Consider the following 18,560-nt stretch of genomic DNA (forward strand, 5'->3'; position numbering starts at 1 on the left):
CCACTAGGTGTCACTGTGACTTACAAAGGTACCTACCTGTTCTGTTGTGAAGTCTCGCGAGATTTGTAAAAGAGGTGTGAGATTCAAGACAGTGGAAGTAAAGCAGTGAATGAGACAGTTTCCTGGCCTGTTTTTTGGTTTATTCAATTTAAATTCAAGTTCTTAAAGAAAGAACATTACAGTCCCTACCTCAATAAGAGGAATTGAAGTATGTTGACATCTTGTTTGCAAGTGAGGAAAGGATGGAAGGTGAGACTGACAGGTGGAAAGACTCTTTAAGCACTTGGGTTAGTTCTTCAACCATATTATGGGATATTTGTGTTAGGGCAGGGGTGTCAAAATCATTTTGGTTCAGGGCCACATTCAACCTGTCTGATCTCAAGCTGGCCAGACCAGTAACATAAAAGCAAAATAACAGTTTTGTTTTTGTTTTGTTTTTTTCTCAGTTGGAAAAAATGCCTCAACCAACATGGTAGCCTATTATTTATTATTACACATTCACTCACAGAGGCCAAAAGGTCAATAGCTTTTTGGGAACAGGACTTCTGCAGCCTTCAGCATTTTTCCATAAGTTCACCATCTGAAAATGGTTTGGATGTTTGCTCCAACTTGTCTGCAATAAGGTGTCTGTCACTGTTACATCACTGCAGTAAATGCAGACGGTTGTTCTTCAGTCCAGCTAATAGTTGGTGAATCTTCTCTTTTCTTAACTACAAACGGTGAAACTTTTCTTTATGGTGAGTCTCATAGTCGTGCTGAATGTTATATTCTTGGAGCACTGCAACCTGTTGATGACATACCAAGCATGCAGGTTTTGCATTCAGCTCCGTGAACAAATAATTCCTGGAAAGCTCAGCACTCCACTTCAACCTTTTTTTCTTTTTGACAACATTTTGGTCATTATTGTGTCACTACTGATCATCATCATAGCAAAGTAACAGCGGTGAGAATCTAAGGAGAACCTAAATACATCTTACCCACACCCAAAGCTGTTAGGTTTCACTTTTGGCACGTGCAGAGATATGCTGTTTCACCTGCTTCGCTTTTGCTTTTCTCCCCCTTGTGGTAGAATTGCGCATTTCGGTTGTTTTTTTTTTCTCTAAATAACCACAGGAATGGAATAGAAATGTGCTTTTTTTAAACATTCTAAATTTTTTTTACTCTTCATGACTGGGCCAGATTGAACCATCTAGCGGGCCGGATACGGCCCGCGGGCCGTAAGGTTTTACACCCCTCTGTTAGGGTGTATTTTTTGGGTAATTGTTTGGAGCCATACTAATTTGGGGGGTTATAGTGGTGTCATTTGAAAAACAATGTATGTTTTTTCTCTGTTTCTTTAGTTATATTACCACTTAAAAATAATCCCCTTTTAACCACACAGTTGGGTTGAAAACAATCCTACTTTGGTTATTTTTGGCTTTGGAGTTTTTAGTGTGTTTGCAGTGATGTAAGGAGGTAAGGAGGGTCTAAGGGCAGGGATGCCCAGTTTAGTTTAGTCTGTTTCCCTGAATGAAAAGTTCCTGGATTGAAGCAGATAAAACACATTTCTACCTAATGGTAGCTTGCCGCTTCCTCAAAAAAGAGTGAGATCTAGAGAAGACAGTTGAGAAGGCTCAGGGATCTTTCTTGGATGCCGTCTGGACAACCTCCTGGGGAGGTATTTTGGTAGGTTCCAACTTGAAGAAGGACTCGGTGGAGGGAACATGTCTTTCAGCTGTCCTGAAAGCACTGTGGGGGCCTAGTCAGAACAATTAAGTAATAAAGAATGAATTAAATGGATGGTAGTCCATGTTGAATGTTTGTTTTTCTGTTTTGACACAATTTTGACAACTTTTGTTTATTCATAATGGGAAAATGCATTTAAATATTTTTTATAAAAACAGTTTATCGCTTGACAAAATTCAGAAAAGTTATTTAGGCATTAGGGCATTCATTAAAATATATCTAAAATAGGCATTTCCAAAAAGTTGCTTACAGACCAGGTGACGTTTAATAAAAAAATAGTGTTGTTTGGCTCACTTTGGTCTTGGCCATAACATCTCCTCTCCTGCTGCAGTGCACCATTGTGTGCATTTTTGAAGTCCTATCAAGAAGTCAACCCTCCCCACTGTTTTCAGAAGGAGAACTGTGTCATGTCTCAGCAGCTAAATGAGTGGATTTCCATGTCATTATAACAGTTTGAGTCAGCAACACTCTGTGCCTCGTGATGCTCTTGCTGAAAAACAAAATCTGCTTATCCCCTGCAGGAAATGAAGCTAATATCCTATATTTAGGTGAGCATTAGGGGCCGTTACCCCGCAGACAAGGTGCTTTACTTTGAGAGTTCTTTCGTTAGGTGAGACACTGCAGGTTACATTTTTCACGTACCTTAAAGAACATTGAGAAGATGTCTCTGTTGGAGGAAACTATTAGAAGAATATTATGCTTAGAAGTGACTATGGCATTGAAAGTTTCACCATACATTGAACTCCCTAGAAGCAAAAATCTCCATAAAAACGTTGTGTCCTATAGCTTCATATTTCTTAAAAAACTACATTCTTTTAAATGTGAAGTAATAATTGCTGACTTCAAAAAAGTGAAAAAATTGATTTTCATTCCGAGGCTGCTGACTGCTACAACAACTATGTTTTCTGATGACAGTTTGATAGCTCAAGCTGACTCATACAATGAGAACCAAAAATATGACATGGGCTCATTCATAAAACAGTGACTGGAAAAAGGAAATACTATTAAAAATTTGTCATTTAGCATTTTTGTGTCGCTTTTGTGCCCTTTTCTTCAACGATGAAGGACATATATACAGAAAATTAAGATCGAAACTGCGTTTTTGAGTATTTATTTGTTTAAAATGTGGTGACGTCGAAAATATGGTGGGTGGGCCACAAGCTCACTGCTTCACTCCATTCCGATACATCCACTTGTTGACGACTAGATCCATGTACGTCTTTGCGTTTGCCGTCTCAGCTGTATCTGGCTCGAAACGGTATAGCGGGATAGCTCCACTATTGGTTGCCATTTTTGTTGAACTGGTAATAGGTTGGGGGTGTGAGGGAATGTAAGGTATTGGGAAAGCATGTAAACAGAGAGCTCTCAGTAAAGAGCAGGTCCTCCGAGCTAATGGTTCCGCCAACAATTTAGAGGCAAATTCCTATTGAAATGCTGCCGCTCCTTAGAAACTACGACCTAGAAAATGACATTTTTTTTGATTTTGGCATAGTCATAATTAAAAAGGCAAGAGGGGATGTTTTAGAAATGGCTCAAAAAATGATGGGAGTGGGTCTTTAAAACTAAAAATGTACATGTTTTTGTTTTATAAATATGGCACAAACAGTGAGAAATGTTTTGTTTGGTGTTTAACCTTTGAGTTTCATCTCTTTTAGCTTTTAAATGGTGTCAATTTTGCAAGGAACATGCATTTTTTGAGCAGAGCTGAGTATGTTTGTTTGCACCCACCTCCTTTTGAGTATCATATAGCTTCTTCTGCCATTGGTGGATTAAAGGCTGAAGAAACCAAACTTTTGGCCAATTTATCAACTAGTTCATACAACAAACAGAGGCTTTAGTTGTGTGTGGAACAGTAGAAAATATCAACAACAGCCTCCTCCTCATGCTGGTAACCAGCCAGACTACACACTGGTATGTGACAACATCCCATTCAACAGGTTTTGTTGGTCTACACAGACAGCACAGATATGCTGATACCACAAGTCATCAATGGGGATGAGATGAGATGAGGAATTCTGCTGGACGATCCACTTCCACATTTTGGATGTGATCACTGAAGCTCCATGCTCTGTTGAGGTGATTGTGGTAATCTAGGTAGACAGCATTTGGTCCCACTTGTTGCTGAATCATATGTTGATATTTCTCTGCACTGAAAATGTTTCCAAAGATGACAAACCTCAATTTGACACTTGCGATCCCAAACCATGATACTGCCTCCACCAGAAGATGTTCCTCTGTCCGTGCAGCAGTAGGCAAAGTCTCCTTCACATTGTCTACACACTTTACGCCAACCCTTATCTGGACTCATCACTGAGCGTGGCGTTTGTCCAGGTTCCAGGTCGAGTGTTGCTGACGCCAGCACAAACGGGCTTGATGATGAAGGGCAGTAATGACAGGCCTTTTGGCAACTCTACCATACAGGAGTGTGCAGTCTGATAGTCATTCTCTGGGCGGAGGGAAATCTGCAACCTACAATCCCTGAGTGCTGACGGAGTGATGGGACAGTTTTCTTGAAGTGACATCCCCTGGTTGCATAACAGTAATGTAATTTATTGACTTTCCTAAAACAATTAAAATCATTAATTTGCTAAAAAGAAATCTACTTGGCTTTTACCCTTTTTTCATCGTTCACTTTCTCCCCCCGTGTGGAGCTGATGAGGTGGGTTCTTAATGCCTCCTGCTCTGCTGAACTTGATGATCTGAACGGCAAAAGTGAGCCAGCTGAACGCCTCCAATGTGAAATGAGATGCGGCTGAAAACAGCTAATGGAGTTGGGGTTGTGATTAGCTGCTGCACTGAACTGTAGAGGCTGTTTGTATCAGCAGCATCCTGTTGACTCTGTTTGTCTGCTGACCTGCATTTCCCCCAGGACAAAACCTAATTAAATGTTATCAATTTTGTTTTTCCCCCTGTAGCAATTTTTTACTCCCTATTTCAACTCACAATTAGTTTTGGAATTTTCCGTCACTGATATAAGTCTCATTTTCCTTTTCTCATTTTTTACTTCCGACCTGTCATCCTTCACACCTCTTTTTCAATCTCCTCCCTCCTTCTTTGTTTTGACCTCCATCTTAAACGTATTTCATACTCTCCACTGCTCCTCTTTGTTCTTGAACGTCTTTGGCACACGGCACACAGAAACAAACTCATTTAAAAAGGCATTTTCAGAGGCTTTAAACGCATTTTGAACTGTTGACCCCTTAAAAATAAAAAATGAGTTTTCATTGAAGATAAAACAGAATAAAGGCTTGAGGTGCTAAAAAGTAACTTGAAAAGTTACAAAACAAGATTTGCTTTAAATGAAAAAGCTTCGTTTTTTTAAATGTTTTAAAGTCTATTCTTTGAGCTACAGGAAGCCAGTGCAGAGACCTGAGCACAGAACTGATGCGATGGTACTTCCTGGTTCCAGTCAGGACTCGAGCAGCAGTGTTCTGGATGTACTGAAGCTGTTTTACAGCTCGTTTACTTCAGATACAATGTCACAATTGGTGCAATTAACCAGGATTGAGGGATTTTAGTTAAAAGCAGCAGAATCTTTTCACATTTTTGGAGCTGTAACAAGATCAGATCATAAAACCCAGATCCCAAATGACTTTATTGGGATTTATGTGGGCAACTTACCTCAGGCCTGCTAATACTTTGAAACATACCTCTGTTTAATATTTTTGGAAAGGTAAAAAGAAATAGAGATAGCTGTGCAAGGATCTCCCAACTCAATTATTCATGTTATTCATGACACGGAGAGACTAACCTTTACTTTAACACTTGCAACAAACAGATTTGCCAAATACTTGGAAAGCTGGACTCGTGACCTTAATATGTAATGCCTTGTTGTATGTACTTGTTTACCTTTTTATTTGTTCATTAACCGGGAATTTAGGGGTATATGGATTTATATATGAATGCAAATAATGTGTCAATGTTAATTCTGGATGGTCTGAATATTTTTGGGTTGTGGTCTGCTTATATTGTTATCACTATAACTGCAGAAACCACAATATAAATTCAAGTTAAAAAAACAAAACAGGTATTTACAACAGGTAAATTGAGGTCTTAGCTTTGACTCTGCGTGTATTTCTTTGCAAGTTAAAAATTCATTGCTACATCAAACTAGATGTGGTGCAAACCTCCACAAATGCATAAAAAACAAATCTTCAGTTGCTTGTTTATGTTTAAAGTTTTAGACTTTTTATAGCATCCAACTTCCATATTCCTATCCTTCTTATATTTTTAAGTGATTTTCACACGACTATTTTTTTTTCTTTTTGTGTTTGTTGTTTCTTATTTTTATTAACCATCTTAATGGTTACCTACTCTTGCTGTCTGAGAGTCTTTCTTGGCAGCATATCAACCCCGTCCTGATGCCATGCATCAAATGTGTAGTAAGTAATCCCTGTGTGTCCTATAGGTGGCGGTACAGGCAGCCAGCAGACCATTCTCCATGAGGAGCAGTGGAAGATGCCGGCTCTGCCAGCACTGTTGCTGTCGATTTATATTGTGGTCTTCCTGCTGACTATGGCACCACTCTCCTTCAGCCAGGTCAACACCCTCTCTGTTGTCCGGATGGGTAAGTGTTCTCAATGGCTTAAAGCTAAAATATACCATCTGTTACCATATGGGATTTTCAAAGCAAAACGTTTTTCATTGATAAAAAAATTTGAGAGTTTCTTTCAAGTTGTTCTCCTGACGACGTCTTTCAGACAAACTTACCCTTTGTGTTCTATTCAGCATTCTTTAAAAAAAAAATGTTTTGCGTGATTTAACAAAATGGTTTATTTTTAACTGACTCAATCCTAACTGCCTGAAAATCTGCAAAATAATAACATAAAATCTTTTCCTGTTTTGGGCAAAACAGCTTAGCATGCTTTGGCTCCTTGATACCTGGGCTTTTAATACGAATTTTAAGTTGATCACACACATGCGTAATTTTTGGTTTATCTGATGGTTTTCAAAAACAAATGTTGATTTCATTCATAAGTGAAATCCTAAAAATGTGTAAAAGTTTTAAGTCCTTTCTTAATTGTGTCTTAATGAGATAGATGGTTGAGTGTCATTGTTTTCATGGTGCTCTGCGATGGACTGGCAACCCTTCCGGTCCATCGCATCCTAGCTGTGATAGACTTTGGCACACCTGTGACCCTTGACCCTAAATGGGACAAAAAGGGAATGAAGCATGGATGAAAGACTGAATGATTGGAATAATGAAAGTTTTCATACTGTATTAAAAAAAAGACAGCAGCAGACACACTAAAATACATAGCAACAAAATGCAATTTGCATCCATCCATGGTGCTTTAGTATATAGAAATGTACACTGTAGAATAAAACATTTAGAATAGGTATTAACAAATATTTACAATGAAGGTTTAAAATTGAACAGATAGAGTGCAGTGTAAGTGGTGATTCAGTTCATGTGTGGGCATGAGGATACAGTCTACTGTTGATGTTTTTGACATGCGTGTGTTCAGTCCATGAGTGATAGACATAGACATATATATGTATGTATGTTATGCATATATTCAGATGAGTAAACTGCAGAGCAAAGTAAAACAGGAAGTAATTTCTTATTTGTGCTTTTTACCTGGGGAAAGCAGGTTCAAAATCCTCACAGAGGAAAGCAATGTTACGGTAGCAATGCTAGACAGTTCTACTCAGGTCCAGTCCTGACGTTTTGGAAAAATTTAACAAACCTGACAAATGTGCTGCAATGCCCCGATCAAAGAAAATATTTGAGTTCTACTTCATTCACTTTAGACCAAATTCTAATTTTCAGTGTTAAAGTAGGGCACTTCTTTAGTAACGATGCGGTACCTGAGGGTTTAACAATTGCTTTGACTGATTTTACAAGCATCTTTTATTGCTGTTTAATTGTTTAGCAAAATCGTGTAGTAACCAGTCAAATTTTGCTTGGCATAAAAAGATGAAAAAACATCAAGGGTGTGCAGCTCTTACTTGAGGATCAGTGTTGGATGAGGTTTCAGTCACAGAGTAGCCTGGTTTTTACTGTTAGCTGCACAGATCTGACTTCTGTTTGTTTATATATATATATATATATATATATATATATATATATATATATATATATATATATATATATATATATATATATATATGAGCTCATGTTTACATCCTTTTGCTTTTTCAGCAAAAGCTCCAGTTGGTCTGGAAAAATAGTGGCAGAGACAGATTAAGTTACTGGCTGTCATTCATTCAAATCAGTCAAATCATTCATGGTAATCGCAAACGTCAAAAACAAACAAACAATAACATTTTTTTGCACAAAATGGTAATACCATTGGAAATAAAAAACCTGTTTCTGAAGAAAAAGAGAGAGAGAATTCTGTAAAAGGAAATCATTCTCAGCAAGTTCATGCGTGATTGTTTCCTTCTAGTTGAATTTCTCTCTTGGGGTGCTTTTATTTAGTTCCACTCCAACACTCAGACCTAAAATCAAAACTTCAAGGTTTGTTGAAGAGTGGCAGGAAAATAAGTGGTCCACAGAAGGCAGGCAGAAAGGAAAATGACAGCAGTGGAGACTTAAGCCGTGATCAACTCTGAACGCCAGAGATTGTCAAACAACTGTAAAAATATCTTGTTCTTTGTTTTTATCTCTACAACTGTCAAGTAGCTATCTGAATTATGCTAAATTCACAAATACTACTGCCACCACACGATGGGGAGGAATCAACAGAATCTTCAAGATTTTATGCTGCAGCCTAATTTTTTGAAAATCGGTGTCGGGGTCATGAGTGTAGAAAGCAGTCGTCAGGTGGGGATGATGCCGTTACGATATGGGGCGACAGCTTAGCAGCTCTGATTGGACGATGTCTCTGGACAGCGGCCGTCCATATCAAGTGCCACTGGCCGCCAGCCACCTGGTAGCCGGGGGGTACATAAAAAGCGGGCCATTCTACACCACTGGTCATTTCCCAACTCCCATTTTGAGCACACATTATAATCTTGTCAATTTACAAATGTAAACTTTTTTAGGCAATATGCCTGAAGAAACTGGCAAAGCACCAGCCCCCAAAAGACGAAGGTCCAAGCGGTCCAACCACAGCAGGCATCTTGATTGGATAAAGAGCTTCAATGCAGCATCAGTGCTGTCTCCCCATTCAAATGCCGGGCCCATGGTGCCAGATTGATGTCTGGTCATCACCACGCCCCCGGCCCATCTCAACAGCTATTGTACAATTTCTAACAATCGGATGGTGTCTGTGGGATGGAAGCATGGTGGCTGGGGGTGGTCTGCCTGACCCCCACAGTGCCCGTACGGCCACTGACTGACTGTCAAAAAATTGTCTGGTCAATTGTAACCCTTTTTTACAAAACCTCTGTGGCTGGTCCATGGCATGTAAAAATGCAGCTGCTGCAACCCGATTATAAATGTTGCCACCTGCCGGATTTGTTTAAAAAATTGCTTTAACGTCGCCAGTAGTGGCATTTTTGGGATATGCAATCGTAGTCTTAAATAAAAACTTTTTTTCTTTCCATTTTGTTTCTGTATTTTTTATTTTTCCACCTGATATTTTCTTGTTACTGAAATAACGTGGTATTTGTCTAGAGGTTCTCTCAAACAATGATATTTCCCTTTAGTAGGAGTCTAACCGTCTTACTGAGTGTAGTCTTACTCCTGCTCACTGAACTGAGCAGCTGTTTATTTTGCCTGTCAGTTGTGGGAAGTCTCCTCTTAAAAAGCTGTTAGCTGGGATTCAGGGCTGCAGGTATGAGCTCCATTTGGTTTGATAAAATAACGAAAGACGCCTATTAACTGACATGCTGTCACAACATGGTAGACACCTTGAAGTATTACATCATTGTATTTAATGGCCAATAAATGTAATCAAACAATGTTAATATTGTCTCAGTCTAATGAAGCATCCTAATCCTTTTCAATTGGTTTTCTACAATCTAAGTTTGGGATTTATCAGAGCAAACTCAACATTCCATCCTATTTCTGGCCTTTTTACCAGTCCGATTTTTTTGGGTGACGCTAGAAAAGATTTCTTTCAATCGTAGAAGCCAATGGTCTTTAAGAACTGATCAGGGTTTTGCACCATGCAGGTATTTCTATGTTTTTGCAGCCGTCCTGTTCATGTAGCATCTGTGATTTACACTAAATTCAGCATCTCCATCCCTTTTGTCATTTTCTTTCTCTCCAGACACGGGTTCATCTGACTGCCACCATTGCTGCTCAAAGTTTTCCTTGCTTTGGTTTTTCAGCATCTATTGATGTTTTTAGCTCCTGAAGTTGCTTCTTAAGCATTTCTGGATGCTCTTTTCTATAGTTTTGCATCCAAAACAGGTTTGTGAATCTAAGTCAACTCCAGCGTCTCTGTCATTATTAACCGAGCCATTAGCATCTCAGCTTTTGCTGAATCTGTGACTGCCGTGTACTTTTTAGTATAAAATCCTGTTTAAAATGGGAAACAGAAGCTCATCTCTCCAGCTGATAGGATTTTTTTTTTGTATGTTTGTTTTCCGAACCCGGACAGCCTCTAGTTCAAATCCCTGTTGCTTTTAACTTGTAAAGCCTTGGAAAGAAAGGCAGGCACTTAAATGTGCGCTGCCATGGCAACTGGGTCGCCTGGTGGTTTCTAATAGCTCACCTTTCACTCCTCCATTAATAACAGCTGAGGGCCGCACACTCACACTGTTACTTCTAACACATGCATACACACCGTGGAGCATGAATTACTTTTGTGTCTGGTAAGCAGAGTTCCAGTGAAGAAGTAAAAGTGTCTCTTTGACCTCCAAATATGATATACTGAGGAAGATGGACTGAAATCATCTGGAAGTAGAAATTACGCCAGTTGATGTCAAACTTTTTTGGCACATTTGAGGTGGGTTTCTGGATTCTACGACTGTAAATATCAAACGTTTGAGAGGAAACAAACTAAGAGTAATAAAGGTAAAATCATTCTTTTGCTTTAGTGCAGATGTAGGATCAAGAATAAAGAATACATTCAAATTGTAGAAGGTAGATTTATCAGTATAGCACATTTCGTGTACAAGAACACTTCAATTTGCTTTATATAAATTACAAAAATATCTAATCACAAGGAATAGTAAAAGAGAGATCATTCAATTAAAAAAATGATATACAGTGAGCTTTAAGTGACAGCACGTATGCACCAACGTTTGATCCAAACTAATCAAATGTAGCTGAGAACCGGTGGCTTTTTAACCTGGATCTAAATAAACTGAGTGTTTCAGCAGATCTACAGTTTTTTTAAAGTTTGTTCCAGATATGTCAAACATAGAAGCTGAATCCAGCTTCTCTACATATCAAAGTAACAAGTAAAAAGTGTTTCTTCCAAACGTTCAAAGCTGGTTATCGAAACAAAGTTTTAAAAGGTTAACCGTCCCAATAAGGATTGTAAGGCGCAGCATGTCCGTCTTTCTCTTGTTGTTTATTGTCCAAGCTTTGGTCTGTAACAGAATGGTCTGCTTGATTGTAGTCTGAATACAGACCAAACGCATGGTTCAGGACTCCTTCCAGAACAACTTGAGCAGACTGTTACGAACAGGTAGGGAAGGCTCGTTTGACACAGACGCTTCGGCGCGTGTTTCACCTTCATGAAGCAGAGTGGTTTGGCACATTGTTTGGGGCCGTGTGTAAACTACCGCAGATCACGTGGTTGATGACGAATGAAGCGCCAAATGCATCATTGGGTCGAACCACGGTTCAGATGTCACTTGTGTTTGAACAGTTGGGCACGCTATTCTCTGTAAATACAAATGAATCCTGAACGTTTCTCGACCAGTTCTATTGTTTCCCCTGTATTGGAATCAGCGTCAGTTCATTGCGCTTTACCATAGTTCCTGGAAAAAAACGTACTGTGGCTCAGGATCGTTTCAACTCGATTTCTCCTACTAAGACTGTGAAGAAAATAGTTCTACAAATATCTGATGGCAAGGGACATCTCTTATTGTAGAGATAGCTCAGAGGTAAAGTCATAGTGTCTCCATCCAGAGATCTTGGGATCATGACCAGTGTTTTCCCTTTTTTCTTTTGTGGCCTTGCATTTATTTTCTTCATATGATGTGTGTTTTGCTGTGTCAAGCACTTTTCACAGAAAATGTAACTCACTGTGTTTTTTTTAACGTTGTTTTTTTTGTCATTATTAACAATATTTTTTTGTTTACATTTTTTCATTATCATTTCCACAATGAAGTGTTACAAGGAGCTTAGTTGAAGCAGACGATATACGTCCAATCCGTCACCAGATGCCGCTGTTCTGTGTGGTTTCAAAGCCCTGAATGGTTAGTTCATTTTTCTGGCACAATTACATGAAACCCAAGGAAAGCTTCATGGGGCTTCTATTCCCATCCCTACGAACAGGGGAATGAGGAAGTACCCAGGTGCAGAGAGGAGGAGGCAGAAGGATTCAGGGGCGTTAATAACAAAACAAAAACTACAAAACGAAACCACTGCATCAGGCAGGCACACACGAAAACTTGAAATCTTATACACACTGGAAACAGGGGGACATTAACCTATGGAGCAGCACAGGAGGAAGGCATAGACAGGACTTAGATACATACAGAACAGACGGGACACTGGTGGAAAAAATAAGAAGCAGATGAGGACCAAAAGTAAAACTCAAAACAACATAACAGGAAGACTTTCAAAATAAAACAGGAAATGCACTTAAAACATGACAGAACAAAAATAGAACCAAAAACACAAAAGTAAAAAAAACTAAAACCGGGACACATACTTGATCCAGAGCAAAGGGTTTTTCCATTCTGAATACACCTAAATGATTCTGGGCTGATGTTGGTGACTGCTTTAAATAATCTATATATAACTTGTATATATTTGTATGTATTTTATATGCATTGTAGTAACATTTTCTAGGCACTGTTAACATTTTTACATGGAAAACCATGAAAAAATGCCATTTCCTCCCTAAAAAAACAGGGAAAGAAAGAAAGAATGAAAGAAAAGGGAAACATTCTTTTTGCATGGAAGTGTAATTGTTTCTTTTTGGTTGAATTTCTCTCTTGTGGTGCTTTTATTTAGTTCCACTCCAACACTCAGACCTAAAATCAAAACTTCAAGGTTTGTTGAAGAGTGACAGGAAAATAAAGGGACTTTGAAAAGTGCTTTAGTGGTCCAAAGAAGGCAGGCAGAAAAGAGAATTGACAACAGTGGATGGCTAGAAAGACGTAGGACATGATAAACTCTAGAAGTTAGACATAGTGAAAAAACTATAATTATCATGTGCTTTAGGCTTTGTAAAAATCCGCTCAACTGTCAGGTAGCTATCTAAATAAAAATATAGACAAGCTTGAGTTTTATTTGTTTTTTTTCCATTTATTTAGAATGATAATATTCATGTCATGGTTGTTTGATTACTCCCCTGTGAACCGCCACCTTAACGTGGTGGGGGAGTTTGAGAGCTCGAGTGATCCCAGGAGCTAAGCTGTCTGGGGCTTAAGCCCCTGGTAGGGTCACCCATGGCAGACAGGTCCTGGGTGACGAGCCAGACAAAGAGCGGTTCAGAACCCCCTTATGACGAGCAAAAACAAGGACCCGATTACATCGCCCGGATTGGCATCACCGGGGCCCCACTCTGGAGCCAGGCCCAGGGTCGGGGCTGGCAGGCGAGCGCCTGGTGACTGGAACTTTTCCTCGGCTGCCCAAACCCCAGTCATGGAACTTGGCTTTTGGGACATGGAATGTCACCTCTCTGGGAGGGAAGGAGCCTGAGCTGGTGCGAGAGGTTGAGAGATACCGTCTAGATATAGTCGGGCTCACCTCCACACATAGCCTGGGCTCTGAAACTCAGTCCTTAGAGAGGGGTTGGACTCTCTACCACTATGGAGTTGCTCAAGGTGAGAGGCGCTTACTCGTGAGCCCCCAGCTTAGCCGCCAAGTGTTGGAGTTCACCCCTGTGGACGAGAGGGTCATGTCCCTCCGCCTTCGGGTGGGGGACAGGTCTCTAACTGTGGTTTCGGCTTACAGGCCGAACAGCAGCTTGGAGTACCAGGCCTTCTTGGTGTCTCTCGAAGGGGTACTGGAAAGTGCCCCAACGGGGGACTCCATTGTCCTCCTGGGGGACTTCAATGCCCACGTGGGCAATGACAGTGCCACCTGGAGGGGCGTGATTGGTAGGAATGCCCCCCCTGATCTGAACCTGAGTGGTGTTTTGTTTTTGGACTTCTGTGCTCGTCACAGTTTGTCCATAACGAACACCATGTTCGAGCACAAGGGTGTCCATCAATACACCTGGCATCAGGACACCCTAGGCAGGAGGTCGATGATCGACTTTGTAGTTGTTTCAGGCGACGTTCAGCCTTGTGTCTTGGACACTCGGGTGAAGAGAGGGGCGGAGCTCTCCACCGATCACTACCTGGTGGTGAGTTGGATTCGCTGGCGGGGTAGGAGGCCGGAAAGACTTGGAAGACCCAAACGTACTGTGAGGGTCTGCTGGGAACGTCTGGCTGAGCCCTCCGTTAGGGAAGTCTTTAACTCCGACATCCGGGAGAACTTCAAACAGATACCGAGGGAGGTTGGGGACATTGAGTCCGAGTGGACCATGTCTTCCACTTCCATTGTCTCTGCTGCTGCTCGGAGCTGTGGTCGCAAGGTCTCTGGTGCCTGTCGCGCCGGTAACCCCCAAACCCGGTGGTGGACACCGGAAGTAAGGGATGCCGTCAAGCTGAAGAAAGAGTCCTACCAGGTCTGGCTTGCTTGTGGGACTCCAGAGGCAGCTGACAGGTATCGGCAGTCTAAGCGAGCTGCGGTCCGGACCGTTGCAGAGGCAAACTCGGGTCTGGGAGGACTTCGGTGAGGCCATGGAGAAGGACTATTGGTTGGCCTCGAAGAAATTCTGGCAAACCGTCCGGCGCCTCAGGAGGGGAAAGCAGTTCTCCACAGGCACAGTTTTAAGTGCAGGTGGGGGGCTGTTGACCTCGACTGGGGACATTGTCGGGCGGTGGAAGGAATACTTTGAGGATCTCCTCAATCCCACTGACACGCCTTCTTTTGAAGAAGCACAGAATGAGGACTTTGGGGTGAGCCTGTCTATTACGCGGGCTGAAGTCACCGAGGTAGTCAACGAGCTCCTCGGTGGCAGGGCCCCGGGAGTGGATGAGGTCCGCCCTGAGTACCTAAAGTCTCTGGATACTGTGGAAGTGTCTTGGCTGACGCGTCTCTGCAGCATCGCGTGGCAGTCAGGAACTGTACCACTGGACTGGCAGACAGGGGTGATGGTTCCCCTCTTTAAGAAGGGGGACCGGGGGTGTGTTCCAACTACAGGGGAATTACACTCCTCAGCCTCCCTGGGAAAGTCTATGCCAGGGTACTGGAGAGGAGAGTCCGTCCGATAGTCAAACCTCGGATTCAGGAACAAGAGTGCGGTTTCCGTCCTAATCGTGGAACAGTGGACCAACTCTACACCCTATCTAGGGTGTTGGAGGGACTGTGGGAGTTCGCTTTTTTGCTGTTTTGTGGATTTGGAGAAGGCATTCGACCGCGTCCCCCGTGGTATCCTCTGGGGGGTGCTCCGGGGAGCCTTACTAAGGGCTGTCCGGTCTCTGTATGACCAGAGTAGGAGCTTGGTTTGCATAGCCGGCAGTAAGTCAGACTTGTTCCCGGTCCACGTTGGAGTCCGGCAGGGCTGCCCTTTATCACCGGTTCTGTTCATAGTTTTTATGGACAGAATTTCTAGGCGCAGACAGGGGCCGGAGGGGATCTGGTTTGGGGACCACAGGATTTCCTCTCTGCTTTTTGCAGATGATGTTGTCCTGTTGGCTTCATCGAGCCGGGACCTCTAACGTGCATTGGGGCGGTTTGCGGCCGAGTGTGAAACGGCTGGGATGAGGGTCAGCACCGCGAAATCCGAGGCCATGGTTCTTGACCGGAGAAAGGTAGCTTGCCAACTCTCGGTGGGTGGAGTATCCTTACCCCAGGTGGAGGAGTTTAAATATCTGGGGGTCCTGTTCACGAGTGAGGGAAGACCGGAGCGTGAGATTGACAGGCGGAACGGAGCGGCGTCCGTAGTTATGCGGTCGCTGTATCGGTCCTTTGTGGTGAAGAGAGAGCTGAGCCGAAAAGCAAAGCTCTCAATTTACCGGTCGATCTTCGTTCCAATACTCACCTATGGTCATGAGCTATGGGTCATGACCGAAAGAACGAGGTCCTGAATACAAGCGGCTGAAATGAGCTTCCTCCGTAGGGTGGCGGGGCGCTCCCTTAGAGATAGGGTGAGAAGCTCGGCCACCCGCGGAGAGCTCGGAGTAGAACCGCTTCTCCTCCACATCGAAAGGAGCCAGTTTAGGTGGCTCGGGCATCTAGTCCGGATGCCTCCTGGACGCCTCCCTGGAGAGGTGTTCCTGGCATGTACCACTGGGCGGAGGCCCCGGGGAAGACCCAGGACACTCTAGAGAGACTACGTCTCTCGGCTGGCCTGGGAACGCCTCGGGGTTCCCCCAGAGGAGCTGGAGGAAGTGCCTGGGGCGAGGGAAGTCTGGGCATCTCTGCTTAGACTGCTGCCCCCGCGACCCGATCCCAGATAAGCGGAGGAAGATGGATGGATGGATGGATGTTGTTTGATTAAATGAGCTCTTCTGTTTGGCTGACTATACCCCATTTGTAATGGCAATGAAGCATCATGTCTTCTCAAGACTTGTAACACGTGTGTAAGTTACTTTACATAATGGGCATGTACTGCACACCATTGTCCACACAGCATCATGTCATGGCACCAATCCTTGTAATACTCTTGGGAAAAGCCAAAGAGATTTCACTTCTGACAACATTTTTTTTTAAGTTCAGTGTGTTTTACTTGTCCACATTTCTTGTTTCAGTTCAAATCCAGAGTTTGCAAGGTAATAATGGTGTGCTTTTTTACTCTGATGTATTCGATGTGTCATAATCATAAACATGAAAAATACTAGACCGATTATCTCTGACATGAACAGTAAAAAATAAACCTAAAGGAGTTTGGATGTGGTCAAATTTTGCTCCGCCCACCTCAACAACAGTAAAGAAAATAGCAAATTTAGTTTACCCACTGATTGTGTATAATAACTGGACTGAGTGAGACCAATGTCATCAATAGAAAACTACTTACTTTTGATTTATTTCAAGCAATCAAATAAGAATAGTACACAAAAACATTACAATCATCAATTATACTTTCAATCAATGACGTATCAAACAACTTCTGCCCCATGTTGGAGCCAGACGTCGTCAGTAAACTGTGATCAGTCCATGTTGGTCCGAGTCACACTTCTCGCTCATTAGAAGCTAGCTCGTTGGAAGTCCACATCCCTAAAGTGGGCTCAGGAGAATCAATCAAATGTTTTAAACGTTGGATGTGGGGGCCATTGCCCACCATATACTTTTATGAGGCATCTGATTGGCTGGTTTATAATTTTAATACCTTGCACTTAAGAAAAAATATCATGAAAAAATTAGGTTTAGCAAAGCAAGAACGATTATTCTGATATGAAATATGACAACTGAGTAATAGCTGTTTATTTCTAGTTTATGGGATTTTGGCTTCTTAGGGCCAGCAGGTACCTTCTGTTTGGAGCGAGGGGTCACTTAATCCAGTTCTTCTATACAGTAAATGGGTTCATTCATGGTTTCACCCACCAGCCGTAAAATTTGATAATTGGATAAAAATGCTGCCCTAATAAAACACTATTTTGAACTCTTATAAAATCAAAACAGCAGATTTATTAAACAAGTGCTTGAATTGGTTTTCAGCTTAAAGTACCGGTAATTTAAAACGTCTTAATTGGATAGTTTTCTTTTTTTTGTGTTTCTGTTACACAATGAATTTAAAATAGCAAAGGAAGACCACTATAAACAATGTTTGTCAAGATTTATATGTACCTGAGCTACAAAAAGTGTTGAAAATAGGGCTAATTTTACACAAGATGGCAACTAAGTTGGCATTTCATAAGTTTACCACAAGAAACTAGTAAATTATAAAAAAAGAAAAAAAGTTGTAAGTCAGTGTTTTTGCCATTGACTGACAACTACAAGAATTCCCTGCCTGTGATGAGAAGGATTCTCATTCTTGTCCCAAACTGGTCACAATCAAGTAGAATAATTTAGGAGTTGGTCACAAAACGTATGTAATTTCTCATTTTTTGACCCTTTCCAGCTGATGTGAATTTAATAAAAAAAAATCAATTGAATGTATTGATCGTTCTGGACCTAAATTGACCCCGTCCTAGATGTTTTATCTATTTCCTTGCTTTGACATTCCTGATTTAGCTCATCAGCTCTCCAGAGACTTGATAAAGGGTCACAGTTGATTAAACCAGGAGCTCTTCAATGAGCACTTTTAAATTAAAGTATCTTTTTTTATCAGTGCTATAATTAGCAGTTGGAACCATGTTAGTATTACCAAAATTGCGCAAAAAAAAAGTATGATTTAAAAAAAAAAATCCAAAAGAGGGACAAGATCTTCCAAATTCAATTGTGAGATTCTTTTCTCTACTTCTGAGTTGAGGCGAAATTAAACTTTGTCTAACTTTTGCAGAATCGCCGTTCACAGATTGTTACCCTTTGTGTATGTTTGGGTAACCAAAAAGGAATAAAAGTGTCCATAAAATGCGAAACCTTTCAATGTTTGGTCTTTCATCTGGATTTTACAGTGGACTGCATCAGATTGCACTGCTTTTTCTGTGATTGCATCCACCCTCAGTCCGGATTCAAACCGGTGTCACACGCCGTCTAAGATCAAAAGAACAGGGAAAGAAAGTGTCAAGTGCAATAATCATGCACATGTTATATTTCTGGAAGGTTTCAAAATCAAGCCACATAAATTTGACACTGAAATATGGTAATTATCGAGCAGCCGGTG

At 41.5% G+C, this 18,560-nt stretch overlaps 1 protein-coding gene across 2 annotated transcripts in view; it reads left to right on the forward strand.

Annotated features, from left to right (window-relative positions):
- The window catches only part of LOC101155942 (glutamate receptor ionotropic, kainate 5), a 250,105-nt gene that overhangs the window by 120,855 nt on the left and 110,690 nt on the right, over positions 1-18,560 (forward strand). For both annotated transcript variants that reach the window (XM_023960344.1, XM_023960345.1), the window contains exon 3: positions 6,134-6,292. In XM_023960344.1, the coding sequence (XP_023816112.1) occupies positions 6,184-6,292 (109 nt within the window). In that variant the 5' untranslated portion in view covers positions 6,134-6,183. The remainder of the gene's footprint in view (positions 1-6,133; positions 6,293-18,560) is intronic.

This window comes from Oryzias latipes, chromosome 11 (assembly GCF_002234675.1).
Source record: "Oryzias latipes chromosome 11, ASM223467v1".
Lineage (NCBI taxonomy): Eukaryota > Metazoa > Chordata > Actinopteri > Beloniformes > Adrianichthyidae > Oryzias > Oryzias latipes.